Source organism: Dermacentor andersoni, chromosome 2, assembly GCF_023375885.2.
Source record: "Dermacentor andersoni chromosome 2, qqDerAnde1_hic_scaffold, whole genome shotgun sequence".
Classification (NCBI taxonomy): Eukaryota; Metazoa; Arthropoda; class Arachnida; order Ixodida; family Ixodidae; genus Dermacentor; species Dermacentor andersoni.
Window position 1 is genome coordinate 116,210,256 of NC_092815.1, and position 18,960 is coordinate 116,229,215.

The 18,960-nt window shown below is 48.4% G+C and overlaps 1 protein-coding gene and 1 pseudogene across 1 annotated transcript; both read left to right on the plus strand.

The window, feature by feature from the left end:
* The first annotated feature begins 2,194 nt into the window (after positions 1 to 2,194).
* LOC129387577 (uncharacterized) lies at positions 2,195 to 10,310 on the plus strand. The gene is made up of 3 exons (XM_055076657.2): positions 2,195 to 2,255; positions 2,347 to 2,400; positions 9,518 to 10,310. The coding sequence occupies exons 1-3, from the start codon at positions 2,244 to 2,246 to the stop codon at positions 10,040 to 10,042; spliced, it is 591 nt and encodes a 196-aa protein (XP_054932632.1). The 5' UTR covers positions 2,195 to 2,243; the 3' UTR covers positions 10,043 to 10,310.
* Positions 10,311 to 11,229: 919 nt separating this feature from the next.
* Positions 11,230 to 16,267, plus strand: LOC129387562 (cuticle protein 16.8-like; annotated as a pseudogene).
* The last annotated feature ends 2,693 nt before the right edge of the window (positions 16,268 to 18,960 follow it).

The window sequence follows — 18,960 nt, forward strand, 5'->3', positions numbered from 1 at the left end:
GGGCAGAACAAAGAACCCGGCAAATAGAGGCCGCCCATCCTGCGGCCGACGCCTGCCATCGCGCACCCCCGCAGCAGAGGAAATGGAAACACAAAGAAACAGAGAAACCGACGAGGACATGATCGGATGACGGATAGAGACGACGCAAGTGTGGGCGCACTCGCCGAGGCCGGGACCCCGATGAGCCGAAGTAACCATGGGCAGGCGGAGGCCAAAGGGGCCGCCGCCGGCAGAGAGGAACAAGTACTCACCTTCCGACTCCCCGATGGGGTTGAGTTGAGTTGAGTTGAGTTGTTGTAGGCTACTGGTGGGACTAGCCTTGCAGTAGCTACCACCGATTGCTCCACCGTAGCGACACTTAAAATACATAAATCATATAAATCAGACACAGACGTCACAACTACACATAGTCACTCCTAAGGTCACCATGTGGAGGCCAAATCCGTGTGCTGCAGGTGATTTCTCCCAGGCCCCGTCTTGCACGCGCGTACCCGGAGCGCACGTAAGCAGGGCCCGAATCCCGCCAAAAAGTCGAACAATGCGGAACGTTCGTTGACATTCCCGTCGACGGAATGACAGCCCAATGACAGTGTTTTACGAACCGCTGCCATACCGTCCAGGCAGAAAGGAGAAATCTTGAAACCACGGCATGGTTTACGCGATACGAAACCTGCATACCAACGCCATTTCTGAAATCGTCACAGAGCCGATCGCCCTAAATTGTCTGCACAAGTTTTTCTGGAGACAAATAGCATTAGCGTTAGTGACTGGTGTAGAAGGTTCTTTACTGAACTTTAGGTTATTATGTGTAAGGTAGGCGAAGCTTTCCGAGGGCTAAAGTTGACCCATAACTATGGGTTGCTAACCTCATGCTGTAGCCCTGTGAGCTGTCATTAGCACAAATGAAATGCTTAGATGTGCACGAAACTACCCAACCTCCTTTGACGTTGAAGACGCCTTTACTAAAATCGCACCCGTGCAGAGATACATGCATTACCGATTTTAAAACCGCAGCCGGCGAAGAAGTTTCATTCAAGTTCGCAGACGTACGTTGCCTTAAAATTGTAATAAGGGAAACCCGCCTGATGTTCTTCTCTCACTGACCAAGAACTGTTCAGGAAATCGCTCAAACATCGTTTGAAGAGTTTCAATCTTTTTTCCAAGGTGTAACAAGCCTAACACAACCTCCACCGACAACTTCTGCCATTATTCAATATTGTATAGCAAAGAAAAAAAAAATTGATGTATTTTAGATTCACGCTGGCTAAAGTCAGAAACTATGCGTTAATCATGAACTCAAGCTGGCGCCTGGGCATTTTTGTTTTTGTTATTGTTTTTGGAACTTCGCATGGCTAGTCATAAAAGGCAACCGACCAAAAAATTTCGATCAATTCAGTCGCTAAGTACACAGATGTTGCTCTTGGTGTGACATGACACAATTATGAGGACCAGTATCTTAACCAAGGCACGATCACTTACAAAAGAAAATACTGAAAATTTGTAATAATCACCTAAGTACAAAGGTAGCCAGAAAGAAGAGGCAATGCTAGAACCGTTAATGTCAATTCATACGGTGAAAAACACCAACGCTAAAACGGTCGCCCCTTGAATACTTATCAGCTAGCCTCACATTATCTTGCTACTTCCTAACCACACTTGCGGTCATCAGCAAATCACAACCGCGCAATACCAGTTAATAGCAAGCGATCGCGCCGTCTGTCAAAATGGAACTCAATATTAGTCAAGAATGCACTTCATTCGAGAGCGGATTGCATTGACAATGCCGATTTACGAGAGATAATTCTCAAAGAACACGTCACATCAACAAGCAGGCTTCGGCAGTTTGAACGTCGATTGCTTCATTGCTTCTTTTTCTGGAGTTTGGTATGTGCACATTCCACAGTCAATTAGGAGTAAGGCTTCTGCTCACCAGCAAGACGTCTCGAGCCAGAGTGAAACTGGCTCCATCAAGAGTCAGTGACTCTTCAACGACTGGCATTTACGACGGCCTTGTGGATGGTCTTTGCCACACACTCTCGCACTCGTCGCGTGCGACAGATCTTGCGTCGAAGATCAGCGCAGGGCATCAGCCTTCTTTTTCATCCTTTCCTTTTAGTAGCACATCACGTCCACGTCTTCAGCAATTTGGGAATGGGCTCTGAGTAGGTATAAAAGCGCCAGCACTTCACGGTGAACAGTCAGTCAGTTCTGATCCCAGGAACAACACTCCTACTTCTACCACCATGTTTGCCAAGGTGCTGTGGATACTTTCATCTCCATGCCAGGCTTAAGACCTAGCAACTCTGACCTACTGATTTCTCATTGGTGGGCGCTTTTTTCTGACAGGTCGCACTCTTCTGCTTCGTCGCTGTCGCCGCCGCGGCTCCCCTTGAGGATTACGTGAGTTTATGATATTTATATTTATGGCCTCGTTCCTGTTCAATTTATCGTGCGGTGGCGGGAATGTGCGTCTTTCGAGTCTGTAGTTTTGGGTGAGGTCTCTGAACGTGCTTAGGCGATCACCCCACGCCCAGTGTGTTTCTTGTTGCTGTATTTCTGTTGTAGTGTCCCGATCCGGCAGATCCGATGCCCCGCTCTCGGGCGCGGAGACGGCGGCCACATAATCAGCGGCGGCTCGGCGTGTGAGACCTCGAGCCGTGGCGTGGGCCGCCTCGTTGCCCGCGAGCGGCACATCGGTGTGTGCCGGGGTCCAGAGGTGGAAGACCATAGAATTTTGGAGTTGCGAGGGCGATGACGAGTCGCCGTCGTCAGCAATTTGGAGTATGCCGGCCGCTTCCCGCGAGACACGACCGCGCGCGAAGCTGCGGATTGCCGCCTGCGAGTCGCTGATCACGATCGCAACGTTCGGCACCGCGACGAGTGCTAGGGCTATCGCGGCTTCTTCGGCCGCCTCCGTTAGTCCCGTGGTCACCGTGGCGCTCGCGAGGCACTTACCCGTGCGGTTACAACCGCGATCGCGTGTGCGCTTCTCCCTCCTCCATATCGCGCCGCGTCTACGTACACCGCCTCGTTGCTGTTACCAAACATCTGAAGGTCGCTTGCTCGTTTGTTGCATCTGCCGGCGTGGTGCGTCGGGTGCATGTTCTTTGGAAGCGGCGGGATGATCAGGTGGTCGCGACCAGAGGCGGGAACCGCCGTCTTTTCTCCATGCTTAGTGTGGTACGCGATGCTGAGCGACTCGAGGATGCATCGACCTGCCTTTGACCTCGATTATCGTTCGTATTGCGCTACGTCGTGCGCCTCGATTAACTCGTCAAGTGAGTTGTGAACTCCGAGCTCTAGAAACTTGTCGGTGCTTGCGTTGAGTGAACGCCGACCGCCCTCTTGAAAGCCTTCCGGATCATGCATTCGACTTTGTTTTTTTCGGACCCGATCCACTTCAAGTAGGGGCAACATACGTTATGCGGCTTATCGCGTACGCCTGCACGAGACGGAGCGCGCACTCTTCACGCATACCATTGCGTTTATTCGTGATGAGACGCAAGAGTCGGATCGTTTCGTCTACCGAACGACGAAGTATTCGCACTGTCTCTCCATTATGGCCGTTTGCCTGCAGGTGTAACCCTAGTATTCTAATTTTCTCTACGTGCGGTACGGGAGTACCATCTGCCAATGTAATGCGTATTTTGGAGTATTCCCGTTCCTCTTTGCGCAGGATTTTACGACCTCTCCTTGTGGGTTTGTAGAGTAAGAGTTCGGACTTGGTAGCAGAGCACTCGAGGCCCGTTCCATGCAAGTAATTCTGAACCGCATCTACTCCTGCCTGTAGCGTTCGCTCGACGTTACCGTCACATCCTCCCCCGGGAACCCACAGGGTAATGTGATCCGCGTAGAGACTGTGATGTAATCCTTCTACTTCTGTTAATTTCTCGGGTAGATCGAGTAGAACTAAATTAAAGAGTAATGGTGACATGACGGATCTTTGCGGCGTGCCCCACGGACCTGTCTCAAATTCCGGCGATTCCTTGTCGCCAACGACGACGCATGCGCGCCTACCTGCGAGGAAATCTGTAACGTAATTATACATTCTTTGGCCTAGTCCTAATGTTCTAATTGCTTTTAAGATCGCTTCGTGTTTAACGTTGTCAAAAGCCTTTTTAATATCTAAGCCTAGAATTGCCTTAGTGGAGCTGGTAGTGTCATCTACGATCTGGTGTTTAACTGAAGCAATACGTCCTGTGCGGAGAGGTTGGGGCGGAATCCTAGCATGGTGTGCGGGAACACGTCATGATCTTCGAGAAAGTCGGTCACGCGGGTGAGAACTGCGTGTCTGCGTGTCTAAGCGAAATCGGTCTTAGATTATCGAGCGTAACTTGCTTGCTAGGTTTAGGAATCATGATAACGCGGGCCCGTTTCCACGCTTCGGGAAGGGAACCCCCTCGCCAGCACTCATTGACGTAGGCCGCGAGTCGGGAGATTGACTCGTCGTCTAGGTTGCGGAGAGTTTTGTTGGTAACCCGGTCCGGGCCGGGCGCCGATCGAGTGTTTAGTTCGAACAGGACTAACCGAATTTCCGATTCACTAAATTCCGCGTCCAGTTTCTCGTTTGCGACGCCGTCGTATTCGGCGTGCTGGATGCTTTCGGCCTTCTTAAAGTAACGGTCACGTATTGCGTCGAGGAAGTTATCGCCTTTAGATCTCTTACTAGTCTACGAGTCTTGCAGCCTTGAGCAGCCCGAGTCCCCTCCGGATCTAATAGGTGTCTAAAAAGGCGCCAAGCGCTCGCTCCGGTCATCTGCCTCTCGAGGCCGTTGCACGTGTCTTCCCATTGTGCCCTGCACACCTGGAGTGCGTGTTCTTCGGTGCCTCTGTCTAATTGTGCTATGCGTTTGCGCAACGCCTTATTCTGTCTTTGGCATTTCCATCTCTTTAGGAGGGCTCGCTTCGCTTCCCACATGTGTAGGAGCCTTCTGTCAATTATTTCGAGGTTCGCCTCTGGCGGAACGTCGCTCGTTGCTGCGCCTACGTCCCTTCTGAGCGTCTCGGTCCACTCGTCTGTGTCCGTAATCGGCTCATCGCCTCGCCCCGCTTCTTATCGCTTCTTGCGGAACATGTCCCACTTCACGAGTTTGAGCTTACGACCTTTGCCTTCAGGGTTAGTACCACGACCACTCGGGCCCGTGCCTATCGTGATCTCGATCAGCGCGAGTCGCTCCCCAAATCTTCCTGTGTATTTTGCCAGTGCGCTGTTGTTACATTTGAAACGAACGCAAGGTCTGGTAACGTATCGGCACTCACGCTGTTCCCTCTGCATGTAGCATCGGCGGGATTCGCGATCAGTTCAAGCCTTTGGTCGTGCGAGTCTTCCCAAAGGTGTTTGCCCTTGGGTGTTTCTCGGGTGTAGCCCTAGGCTCCGTGGGGCGCGTTAAAGTCACCCGCAACAAGTAGAGGCTCGCCGCCGGAAGCGGCGCGCGCGCCCGGCAGCAGGTCCCCGAATCTGTACTGCAGCGTGGGTTTACTGTACACGTGAAGAACGAAATGTCCTCGGCCGCTCTTAGGAATTAATTCTACGAGCACGTGAGGTATCTTTACGCCGGCAAGTTCTCGCTGCGCCACAGTGACGTTACGTCGAACGAGCAAGGCGGCGACCGGCTGCGGGCGTGGCGGGCGAGACGGACGGCACGCCACCATCGCCCCCTGCCCCGCGTCACCCGCCACGCGGGCTGTAGCCCGTTTCCTTCTTTGCCTGTTCTCCGTCGCGGTCGCGTTTATGGCTTTGTAGCCAGCTAGTTTAACCGGATGGTTTGTCTCCTGTAAAAGGGTCACGTCCGGTTTCGTCTCACGGCTGCATATGAATTGCCGAAGGTTACCCCGCTTCCTCCTGTAGCCCCGGCAGTTCCACTGCCAGATTGTGTATTGTTGTTGTTTCCCAGTGTTAGTGTGGTTCGTTGCGTGTGTAGCCATGGTAATGCCTCTGTTTAATTTAACCCGTCGCCATCGAGGCGACTTGGTTGCTGCTGCGGTTGCGTCTCTACGTCTGTGAGCGTGTTTTGCTGCGTCTGATTGCGTTGTTGCTGTCTAGAGTACGGCTTGCTCATCGTTCTTATTGGTCTACCCGCAGCTGGCGGCAGCCTCGCTTCTATGTCGTCTATGCGCGCCAAGTGCGCGGTGAACATTTGTGTTATTTGCTCAGAGAGCTTAGCTACCGCGCTATTAAACATTTCGTTCATATGTGCCGTCTGTTTTGCAAAACGTTCCTCGAGGCTCTTCTCGATGCTGTCTACTCGTTTCTCTAATTTCTCGTAACCGCCGCATCGCTGTTTGGTGTCGGGTCTTGCGGGATCTAGTGCGATCCTTTTCGCGCTAACTGGACGATCATCGCGTTCATCCGCCGTCTCTCCCGAGCTGCCCTCGTCGTCCGTGTCCATCCCGGCCGGCTCAGGCCGGGATGGAGTCGGCGATCGAGGCGCCGAGGACGGCGGCATCGTCGTTTGGCGTTGCTGTGGTTGCTGCGGTTGTGGAGCCTCGCCTTTAAATTTCAAGTTTTCCTCTCTAAGGAGCGCATTTTCGCGTTTAAGGTCGGCAATTATTGATTCTAGTGGTTCTAGGCGTTGTTGTAGGACTCGCTCTATCGCTCGCTCGAGCTCGGCGGGCCCGCCAGGGCGGCACGCCGGAGTGCCTCCGCAGCCGGGCGAAGCGGCGACAGCCGCGCAGCTCACCTGTTGCCCAGTGCTCCCGTGACCTTGTTGTTGCTGCCATGGCTGCTGCTGCTGAGTTTGTTGGTTGATGTGGCCCACAGCTGCGGTGCCCAGACCGCCGCCACCACACGTCTTCGACGTGCTTCTCGGCCTCATTGCTCGGTTGCGAGAGTGGGATCGGGATCGGGATTTTCCCGCGCCGCCCTTCCCGCCACCCTTCCCGCCGCGGCTAGTAGAGCGTCCTCTTTGGTTGTCGGTGACTGAATGACGGTCTATCTCTGGAAAATTGAGGTAGTAGCCTGCGCTGCCATTACAGTCGCTGCTGCTGTTGTAACCACTGCCGTACGCTGTGGCTGCTTCTTCCTCTTCCTGTCCTTTTCGCTCCAGTTGGCGACGCTTGACTATGTATGGGCTCTTGTATCTCGCCTTGCACCTGCGTTCTCCCATGAAGTGTCCCTTGCCGAACAGTCGACACCGCGGCTCGCATCGATGGTCAGGCGACGGATTGTTGCGCCCGCATCCACGGCAAATCTTTTCATTGGGATTGGGGCACACGTCGGCGCGGTGTCCCAGCCTTCCGAACTCGTAGCACACGTCAATCTGCTTCCTGTAGAGGGAACATTTGACGAGCAAAGGTCCGTAATATACGTATCTCGGTACGTGGAATCCGTCAAACAAAACGATTATGTTGTCCATGTTGCTCATGCGTTTCGCGTGCAGCACTCCGGGGTTGCGCTGCGTCACTAGATTAGCGATGATGTCTGCCGGGCTCTCGCTCTTGGAAATGTTCCTAATCAGGCCCTTCGAAGTGTTCTCCGGGGCGGCTTGATAGACGTTCGCCTCGAACTCTCGGTCTCCGATACAAAGCTTGCTATTGGCTCCGTAGCGTTTGGCTCTGTCTTCATACAGCGTGCTGAGCACCACGACGTTCTGTTTAACGTTGAGGCAGACGCTATCTTCCCCGGCCACTTCTCTGCCTACACCCACCGCGTTACGCAGACAGCAGTAAATGCGATCCGTCCCGTAATCGCGCACGTTGAAACCGCCTCGGGGGCGTACGACGATTTTGTAATCGTACGGCGGTAACTCTGGCATTCGGCTTGCCATGCCAATATGCTGCACTTGACGGGCGTACTTCCTTTTGTACTGCGCTGTAGTGACTCCCGTAGTTGACGTGGCTACCGTCCGTCGCTGCATGTGCAAATGCTGGTTATGCGCCGATTCGGTCGCACCGTCGGCCTGTTTCTTCCTCTTGACATTGCACCACCCCGCTCCCTCGTCGAAATCTTCCGGCCTAATCTCTGTTCCTTCTACCTGGACTACTTCCATTTAACGTCAGGAAAGGCCTGGTACTTTGCCGTCGGAGACTGAGAGCTCCAATGAGGTCCGGCGACACGGTAGGCATTGCACGCCCCGCCGCCGCGGCGGCCGGGCAATAGTGGCCTACGTGGAGATAGCCTTAGCTTGCCCCGCCTGCGTGGCGGGACAAAAGGTGCTGCTTATCGGCCAGAAAATGGGCGCACCTGGCGAAACTTGGTGTCGGGTGAGTCCTGACGAGTCCGCCGATCGCTGGTAAGAAGAATTACCACGAGAAGCTCTATAATCCGCCAAAAACATAGAAAAATAGAGGAGCCGACCCGAAGCACACCCGCACTCCGTGGTCTTCTTCTTCTTCCTCTCCAGAAAACGTAAAACTTCTTGTCATTGCACTAATGTGAAGAATTCGAGAAGAAGATTCGAAAACATCTGATCGATAAAGATAAGTAAACCAAAATGATATTCAAGGGTGCGTGTGATTGTTTCAATCGGGGCACACGTCGTCGCCAAACACTTAAGAGGAAGCTTTAGCTCGGGTGCTCCTATCGAAATACATGTAAAAGGAGAATTCGTTTTTCTCGGCAACCACTGCACCAAATTTGACGAGGTTTGTTGCTTTTAAAAGAAAAACTTAAAATATAGTGACTGTTGGTTTCGAATTTTTGATTTAGATCCTCAATTTTTTATTAAAATGCGACAAATGTCGCAAATTTTCAAAAAAATGAACTATCAAGTTTACAACTCTGTAACTCTAAAACTAAAAACGATAATGCAATGCTTTGAATTGCATCTAATAGTACATCTAAAGCGGACAAAATTGATATGCTATACATGAATCTAAAAAAATTCAGTAATATGGGAATACAGCTTTTGCAGAACCTTTGTAAACAACGTAACAAATTCACGTAAGCTATAAAATTACATATCAAATTTGTCCGCTTTCAATGGTCTAATGGATGCCGTTTACAGAACCGCGATATCTGTTTTTGATGCAGAGTTGAGAATTTGTAAACTTCGTTCTTCTATATTTTTCGAACTTCCGAATTTTCGAAAATTCTTTTAACAAGATCCAGGACCTAATTTGAAATTCCGCTTCCAACAGTCACTAGAATTTAACATTCTCTCTCAAATGCAACAAACTTCAATAAAATCGGTCCAGGGGTTATCTCAGAAAAACGTTTTTGCGTTTTACATGTATTTGAATAGGCCGCGTCGGAGTTGGGCCCGAGCTAAAGCTTCCTCTTAAGGAGATAAGTTAAGCAAATGCGAAAATCCATCTTTTGTGCCTTGTACATAAAGTACGATAGGAATGCCTTAGTCGTCTAATGAAACTTGGATCATTATTGATTTCTTGCTACATTTGCGGACGTTACAAAGAAACAGTCTGGTGTAAATTTTAGCAGGCCGGTTAACATTTTTTTTAGAGCGTCCCTACTTCGCAATAATACCGATACCAGTAACTCCTCATTCTGTAGCATTTATTGAGTGAAACAGACTTGTCACATATACTGAACGCGGGCACCTGCGCTTGTTTCACGCAGCCACCTCAGCCTTACACCTTCAACTACGACAGCACCGACGAGTACGGCACCCGACTGACCCGCGAGGAGACCGGTGACGCCAACAACAACAAGGTCGGCTCCTACAGCTACACCGACGCACAGGGCATCTCCCGTACCGTCAGGTACACCGCCGACGCCGAGGGATTCCACGCCACCGTGGAGACCAACGAGCCGGGAACCAAGAGCTCGAACCCAGCCGATGCCGTGTACACCTCTAGCGCCGTCGAGGTCGCCCCTGCCCCAGCTGCCGCCATCGTTGCCAAGCCCGTGGTCGTGCAGTCCACCCCAGCGGCCGTCGCTGTGCACGCCGCCCCAGCCACCGTTGCAGTGCACGCCACTCCTGTTGCTGTGCATGCCGTCCACCCGGCCCAGTACGCCGTGCACCCAGCCCAGTACGCTGTGCACCCAGCCCAGTACGCTGTGCACCCAGCCCAGTACGCTGTGCACCCAGCCCAGTACGCCGTCGTCCACCCAGCTCCTTTCACCGTCGCCAAGAGCGCTTGAGAAGTTCGGAGACGGTTCGTCCCGACAAAACAGAGCAGGGAGGTTATAGGTCAGCAGAAATGAATTACTCTCTAAATTGGCCCAATGCGCAAGAACGAAAATTTTCCAAATTTCCACCATAGCTCTTCAGTAGGCTCAGAAACTCGCCATCTAGTCTCTCTTGAGTCTTGGTATTCACATATAGAAGTATTATTGATTTATCAGAAAATATATATTCCGTTGTTGCCGTTTCTCCTAGAATAAATACTGATGTTACATATAATGCCGACATTTCTGTGTTTTCATTTCTTTCTTCAAGAGCATACGAATGTGTGATGCTTTTGTATTTCCAAACCACTGATGATATAGTGATCTGGAAACATGAGACACCAGTGATGCATCATAAATCTTAATGCCTGTTAGAGACCATGGCACCTAAGCCCAGTGGAGCTCAACTTGTGTGAAATATACATAGCTAAAAGAAAGCCACCTAATATAAATGCAAGGAACCCAAGATTTCATTAATTTGCAAGCTTGAGCGTTCTGTCGATTCGAGACAACCTCATAAATATTTCCCTCCACAGCTATACCAGTAAAATCGCTCAGTAAGATGGAAATACGTGGAGACTGTAATGAAGATAAAACAGCATCAGTAGAAATAGAATATGGGAATGCTACAATATAGCCGTACAAGAGACCACCACAATACTTACTGCATTCAAATGCACATAGGTATAAGCTTCCTGACTTTTATGTGAAATGTCACGCTTGTTTCCTGGCCACAATGCTGGCGAAGGGGACGAGAATGAGAAAAAGTTTTTGCACGCACGACTCACGACCCACGCTAATGGTATATATATTCTGTAATTATTCGGTAGAAGAAAAAGTTTGCTTGGCCATCAAGTTTCGGCAAGGGTCGGTGCCTTACAAGTTCTTTTGCTGTTCTGCTGTGGACTGCCACACGTGACCGATGGGCAGCAAAAGTATTCCTAAGTTTAATGCGCTGAGTCTGGTCTTTCGACTCTTTATTTTGCGCACAGTGACACAGAAAAAGAAGTTTATTCACTCAAGGAAAACTTCAGTATTCTTTTAGCGCTACATTACACTGCGTTTGTGAAGTTTAGTGCACGCCACATTATGTAGGCGGTGTCTTTGCAAACCAGTCGCGTTCAGCCTTACGGCATTCCGGTGCGTTCTCGTCCCAAGCAATGGCCTTCTCGAGGTCAACTGGTGTGGTAACGCCTCACGCAAAAGACGTAGAATTTTGCTTGAAGCGCAAGAATCAAATTCATCATGTTTTTGTAATGTATTCTTGAACCACTTACAGTTACACGCAAATGCATCAAGTACAAAGATGTGCCTTTGGAAAGTACTTGTGTTAGAATATAGCGGAAGCATGCCTAACATAAAAGGAATGAAATGAAATGAGCGTGAAGAGGCGAAAACATGCCGCGCGCAAGGCTAAAGAGAATTTGAAGCTGGGTTAGCATAGTTGATACGCGATTAAAAAAATTCCACAGTATTAATTTAAATAATCAGCAGGATACTAAAATATCTAACACAAAGCAGCAAAGAGAATGCGAAGCTAAGCTAGTCGCTCCATGATTCTATGAGTACAGAAAACAGGCATGAAACTGTGAAAGTGACGCATTAAGTTGAGGTGGACAATGCTGGACAAATTGCATAATTTTCATCTGGAAGACGTTTTTACGAAAAAGGAGTAAGTGGAACAGACAGCCTTAGAATTTTTTCAGCCTCAGTTACGTAGCTTTCCGCCATACGTGATGCGCAGATACACAGGCTATCCCACACATCACCAAAATCGACACGCTTAGTAAGGCATTATGATATGTCAATGCCACCATTTCCATTTTTCTCTATCTCGCAACCCTTTCTGCATAATTGAGAAGCTATCGAACCATAAAACGTGCCTGTTTGGTTCTGGTTCAACGTAGTCCAACATTGTTCTGATTCTATTCTTAAAGCTGGTTCGGCACAGTGCGCTTTGCCCTCAGTCTCCTATGTTTCTGGCACAGGTCGACAAAATAAATAGACCTCTGTCAGACTCAGTCACAATATGTATTTTTTTCTTTTGCTTGGGGCTCCCTCGTTCGGACACAGATTTCACAAAATTCTACACAGCCGGGCTCCATTTGACACGACTCGTCACAATTCTGCTCAGCCGGACTCATAGAGACTCATGGGTCAATCTAATCATCGACTTAGATTGACCCATGAGTCTCTATGAGTCCGGATGAGCAGAATTCTGACGAGTCCAGTCACATGGAGCCCGGCTGCGTAGAATTTTGTTAAATCTATTAGAATATGGTTACCGTTCTTCCTGCGCTAAAAAAAATTATCGTAAATTATCGCAAACCAAACAACGACAAACATTTTTGAAGCAGTGTAGAAGCAAAATGGGTAATGCAAGCTTTGTTTTTGGGTTTGCGAAGAAAGCATGCGTGACAACCTGTTGCTTTTGCTTATAGCATGTCATTTAGTGGCTTTCGCAGTCTAGTCGTCAAGGAGTTTTATTTTTTACTCAACAACCAATGATGTTTTCGTGGGAACGAGTCATTTTACGCCTCTCTACAGCACACAAGTCATTCAGCAGATCTTTTTTTGTTTTCTGTAACTTATCTTCATTCGTAACCATTTATATAGCATTTACGAAAAGCTAGACATACCGCGCCTATGCATTCTTGGAAATCTTGTTCGAAACCAGGCTTTAAAGCTGTTGATAGGTAACTTGTGCACTTTATTAAATGATAATTAGTGATATTTTGTTAATTTATACTAATTAATTCGTTCTTGAGAGTTAGCTTTCTTCATTTCACTAGTTAGTAAAGGCAGGTTACCTTACAATACTGGAATAAAAAAGTCGCCATTTCGCCCGTAAGGCGAAGCACCGATTGTGATAGCAAACTAGTAGATAGCCATGCGAAGTAATGACAGTAGTTCTATCGGCCATATAAATTTGTAAACATTTGCTGACTAACTAAATTAACGATGATATAATGTGTAAGCGCGACCGAATGAGGACGTAGAAATAAATACACAAAGAGAAAGCACTGTCGCTGTGTGTCTGTTTCTTTCTAGGTCCTCTTTCAGTCGTGCTTACACATTCTATGATAGAGTGAAACAAACTAGCCCGCCAACGTGTTTTAACTAAATTACCATGCACGGTGTCACACCCGCACAGGCAAACATGGACACATCTCGCTCGATGAGCACGGAAACTCGCTGCCAAAATGCTGGAGGGAGAAGCTGCGGCAGCAGCAGCGATCAAATACCTTCGTGCATCTCTCGCGTCAACGCGAAGGAGATGTCGGGAGCACGGCGCATATGAAGCTACCGGCACTACGCGCACTCTGTGAACATCGCCGATCGCTTTGAAGATAAGGCCCACGCGGACGCGCACTTTGGGACCGTCACAGATTGCTTTCAAGATACGGCGGCCGCACGTCCGCGCCGTAGGCTGCAGGCACCGGAGAAGAAATCCCCTCCTCCCTCGCCTCGCGTGTGCGTTTGACTATTCGATATAAGTTTCGATGTTCGATACTTACAATATGTATGCGATTTGTATTCGAAAAGGATCATATTCACCCACCTCTTATTTTGGACTCAGTATAAATTTGCCAGACCTAGTGCAGCTTCAGATACGAAATAGTCGCGGTCTATATGTCTCCAACAAAAAACCGCACAGAATCAATTTGAGTAGTTCTAATCTGGCATCAATATAGGGGAGCATTTTCCTCGCAAGTTTTAGCGAATTGCTATTGTATCCACCTGGGCAGAAAAACTTACTGTTTCTTTTTAATGCGAGGGTTAATGCTGCAGGGCATACAAGGGTATGGAATGCGGGCGAATAAGGATGATTAAATGAATGAAAAAATATTTGCGGATCTAATAAAGTCCTAGATTACTTCCCAGTCATTCCTTGGACGTCAATAGAATAGAACCACTTTCTCAGAAAGATGGCTTGGATCACTAGTAATTCCTCCTCTCGTGCTGCCTCAGCGAACATTAGTTACAAGAGCGCGTTTGCACTTACTAACAGATGTCACTGCACTTTTCCAACAGTTTTTTTTCTACTCAATGTATTTCTGCCTATTAAGTGAGTAAACTTGCACTCATAATTTCTTTTTCCTTTTTTGTAATGCTTGTTGCATTCGTTGTAACCCACTCCCCTCTTTAATCATGCTTTGAAATGTCCCTAGGGTATTATAAATAAAACTAAAAAATAAAGCTAGTTTCCGCGCGTGAGAGAATTACAGCTCGCACAAAGGGTCGCAGCATTCGGTGCACCCGTCTTTCAAGCATTTGCTCGATGCCCTCCGAATAGAAAGATGCCTATAGGTGCCCCGCTGGCGACCACAGTGAACTCGGAAAGAAGATTAGGTCGAGAGAATAGAAGGGGACCAAACAAGTGACGGCACACAAGAAGAAATACAGACAGGAAGCGCCTTGTCCTGTCTGTATTTCTTCTTGTGTGCCGTCACTTTTGGCGCTTAATCTATTGAAAGTCAGTGACTTCCAACGACCTTGCCAAACGACTCACGTCCGACGCTTCTACCAAAAAGGACAGGAGGTGCAGTAGGGGATAGAGTCCGGTACTCGCTCGTATGATACAAGTGATCGTCCCGTTTATTAATTCTCCATCCCATAATAGCTGGTCACGTTCAATACTCCTTAAAGCATCTGATCAGTTCATCTTGGGACTTGTATAAAAGCAGCATCGTTCAGTGCAAAGGATTAGTCTTATTTTCCTCTCGACAATAGACACATCAGACCATGTTCTCTAAGATTCAGTGAAACCCATTGCGATGTTCTGTAGTTGGCCGTCATGGTTGGGGACGAGGGGCTTATGCGGTCTTTTTTTTGAAATCGTCCATTGCAGGTTGTTCTCTGCTGCGTTCCGGCAATTGCTGCCTCTGCACCAGTTGAGGAATACGTGAGTTTTTGCCCAGTGTCGACACTATATCTAGTAAAAAAAATTCAGAGCTTATCTAGACGTTAAAGTGATATCCTGTCACAACTAACTTAACTACTGCCAAATGGTGCCATCGGCATCGCGTTGACATTTGTTAGGAACATTTTCTTACGGCAATAGAGCTTCCGCACCTAGGTCACCCAAGCAGCCAACTACGCTTCTTTTGAAACGCGACGGAAGACGTTAAATCAGCGTAAGAAAAGCTCTCTCCATGAGCCTCTTGATGCCACAGTGGGGCGTCCCGAGGAAAACGGTGTACATTATGACAAGAAGATTAAGCTCGTATTAGATTTCCTTGAGCGAAAAAGATTAAAACCTACGTCTGAATCGCTACTGCGCAACGTGAAGGCTGAGCTTAGGTTTCAACATTACGAAATACATCGTAAGGAGATAATTGGAAGATACTGAATGCTTAAACGACAATAGGGACCGGCTCGTATTATTGGAAAAGCGCCAAATGTTTCCATGTCACAAATCTAGAATCGAATTCATGTTTCTCTCTGCAATGCTGCAATGGGCTACATATTCTGAGGTCGGTGACAGCGAAATTTGGGATATCGAACCAGGTACTCCCGATGGAGGGGTGAAAATTATCTCGCAGTTATAATTAGTCAATCCTAATTCTATGAGACCTACATTATCTCGCGCTAGACGACAAAAGCAAGACAAAACTTTGTCGAGAGCAAATGCCTTCGATCTTAGAGCATGTTTGACAAGAAGGAAAGCTACTTCAGTTAAATTTTTCAGTAATATTTCCGCTCCTTTTGACGCAGCCACCTCAACCTTGCACCTTCAGCTTCGACAGCACCGATGAGTACGGCACCCGACTGACCCGTGAGGAGATGCGTGACGCCAACCACAACAAGGTCGGTTCCTACAGCTACATCGACGCCGCTGGCATAAGCCGTACCGTTAAGTACACCGCCGATGCCGAGGGCTTCCACGTCGCCATCGAGACCAACGAGCCAGGTACCAAGAGCTCCAACCCAGCCGATGCCATGTACACCTCTAGCACTGACGAGGTGGCCGCAGCTCCAGCTGCCGCCGTCATCGCCAAGCCCGTTGAGGTCAAGGTCGCCGCTGTGAAGCCCGTGCTTGTGCAGGCGGCCCAAGCTCCAGTCACAGTTCACGCTGTTCACGCCGTGCACCCAGTTCACTAGGCTGCCCCAGTTGCCTTCGCCACCGCCCACCATGCGACCCGAGTCACTTTTGGCCACCAAGCTCCCTTCACGCTCGGCAAGGCGAAGGCTTAAGCGAAAAATCTTCATAGATCGCACGCCAAAAGTCGACCCTACAGAAACAACCCAACCTCACACGCACAGATGGCTGTTGTAGGAAGGCCCGGGCGTGCCATCGATCGCTCATGGCGGACGAAATGGCACCGGGACTCTGCAGTTGAAACTTGTCACTTACTTACCTGTCCGGACAGGCCGCCATTGGAATATGAGCCTGGCAACGTTTAACGCTAGAACGTTATCTGGTGAGGCGAGTCTAGCAGTGCTATTGGAGGAATTAGACGGCAGCAAATGGGATATAATAAGGCTCAGTGAAGTTAGGAGGCCAAAAGAAGCATATACAGTGCTAAAAAGCGGGCACGTCTTGTGCTACCGGGTCCTAGCGGAGAGACGAGAACTAGGAGTCGGATTCCTGATTAGTAAGTATATAGCAGGTAACATACGGGAATTCTATAGCATTAACGAGAGAGTGGCAGGTCTTGTTGTGAAACTTAATAAGAGGTACAATCTGAAGGTTGTACAGGTCTACGCCCCTACATCCAGTCATGATGACCAGGAAGTCTAAAGCTTCTATGAATACGTGGAATCGGCGATGGGTAGAGTGAAAACAAAATACACTATACTTATGGGCGACTTCAATGCCAAGGTAGGCAAGAATCAGGCTGGAGACAAGGCAGTGGGGGAATATGGTATAGGCACTAGGAATAGCAGGGAAGAGGTATTAGTACAGTTTGCAGAACAGAATAATATGCGGATAATGAATACCTTCTTCCGCAAGCGGGATAGCCGAAAGTGGACGTGGAGGAGCCCGAATGGCAAGACTAGAAATGAAATAGACTTCATACTCTGCGCTAACCCTGGCATCATACAAGATGTGGACGTGCTCAGCAAGGTGCGCTGCAGTGACCATAGGATCGTAACAACTCGAATTAGCCTATCCTGAGGAGGCAACCGAAGAAACTGGAACATAAGAAGCCGATCAATCATCTAGCGGTAAGAGGGAAAACAGAGGAAGTCCAGATTATGCTACAGAACAGGTATTCGGCTTTAACTCAGGAAGATGAGCTTAGTGTTGAAGCGATGAACGACAGTCTTGTGGGCATCACTAAGGAGTGTGCAATGGAAGTCTGCGGTAACTCCGTTAGACAGGATACCAGTAAGCTATCGCAGGAGACGAAAGATGTGATCAAGAAACGCCAACGTATAAAAGGCTCTAACCCTACAACTAGAATAGAACTGGCACAACTTTCCAAGTTGATCAAGAAGCGTAAGATAGCTGACAAAAGGAAGTATAATATGGATAGAATCGAACGTGCTCTCAGGAACGGAGGCAGCCTAAAGGCAGTGCAGAAGAGACTAGGAATTGACAAGAATCAGATGCATGCGTTAAGAGACAAAGGCAATATCAAAGGCGTTAAGAGGCAATATCATTGCTAATATGGTTGAGATAGTTTAAGTGGCTGAGGAGTTCTATAGAGATTTATACAGTACCAGTGGCACCCACGACGATAATGGAAGAGAGAATAGACAAGAGTGATCTGAAATCCCACAGGTAACACCGGAAGTGAAGAAAGCCTTGGGAGCAATGCAAAGGGCGAAGGCAGCTGGGGAGGATCAGATAACAGCAGATTTGTTGAAGGATGGTGGGAAGATTATTCTAGAGAAACTGGCCACCCTTTGTACGCAATGCCTCATGACCTCGAGCCTACCGGAATCTTGGAAGAACGCTAACATAATCCTAATCCATAAGAATGGGGACGCCAAAGACTTGAAAAATTATAGACCGATCAGCTACTGTCCGTTGCCTACAAAGTATTTACTAAGGTAATCGCAAATAGAATCAGGAACACCTTAGACTTCTGTCAAGCAAAGCACCAGGCAGGATTCAGTAAAGGCTACTCAAAAATAGACCATATTCACACTATCAATCAGGTGATAGAGAAATGTGCGGAATATAACCAACCCTTATATATACCTTTCATTGATTACGAGAAAGCGTTTGATTCTGTCGAAACCTCAGCAGTCATGGAGGCATTACGGAATCAGGGTGTAGACGAGCCGTATGTAAAATTACTGAAAGATATCTATAGCGACTCCACAGCCACCGTAGTCCTCCATAAAGAAAGCAACAAAATCCCGATAAAGAAAAGCGTCAGGCAGGGAGATACGATCTCTCTAATCCTATTCGCAGCGTGTTTACAGGAGGTATTCGGAGACTTGGATTGGGAAGAATTGGGGATAAAGGTTAATGGAGAATACCTTAGTGACTTGCGATTCGCTGATGATATTGCCTTGCTTAGTAACTCAGGGGACCAATTGCAATGTATGCTCATTGACCTGGAGAGGCAGAGCAGAAGAGGGGGTCTAAAAATTAATCTGCAGAAAACTAAAGTAATGTTTAACAGCCTCGGAAGAGAACAGAAATTGACAATATGTAGCGAGGCATTGGAAGTGGTAAGGGAATACATCTACTTAGGGCAGGTAGTGACGGCGGATCCGGATCATGAGATGGAAATAATCAGAAGAATAAGAATGGGCTGGGGTGCGTTTGGCAGGCATTGTCATATCATGAACAGCAGGTTATCATTATCCCTCAAGAGAAAAGTGTATAATGGCTGTATCTTAGCAGTACTCACCTACGGGGCAGAAACCTGGAGGCTTACGAAAAGGGTTCGGCTTAAATTGAGGACGACGCAACGAGCTATGGAAAG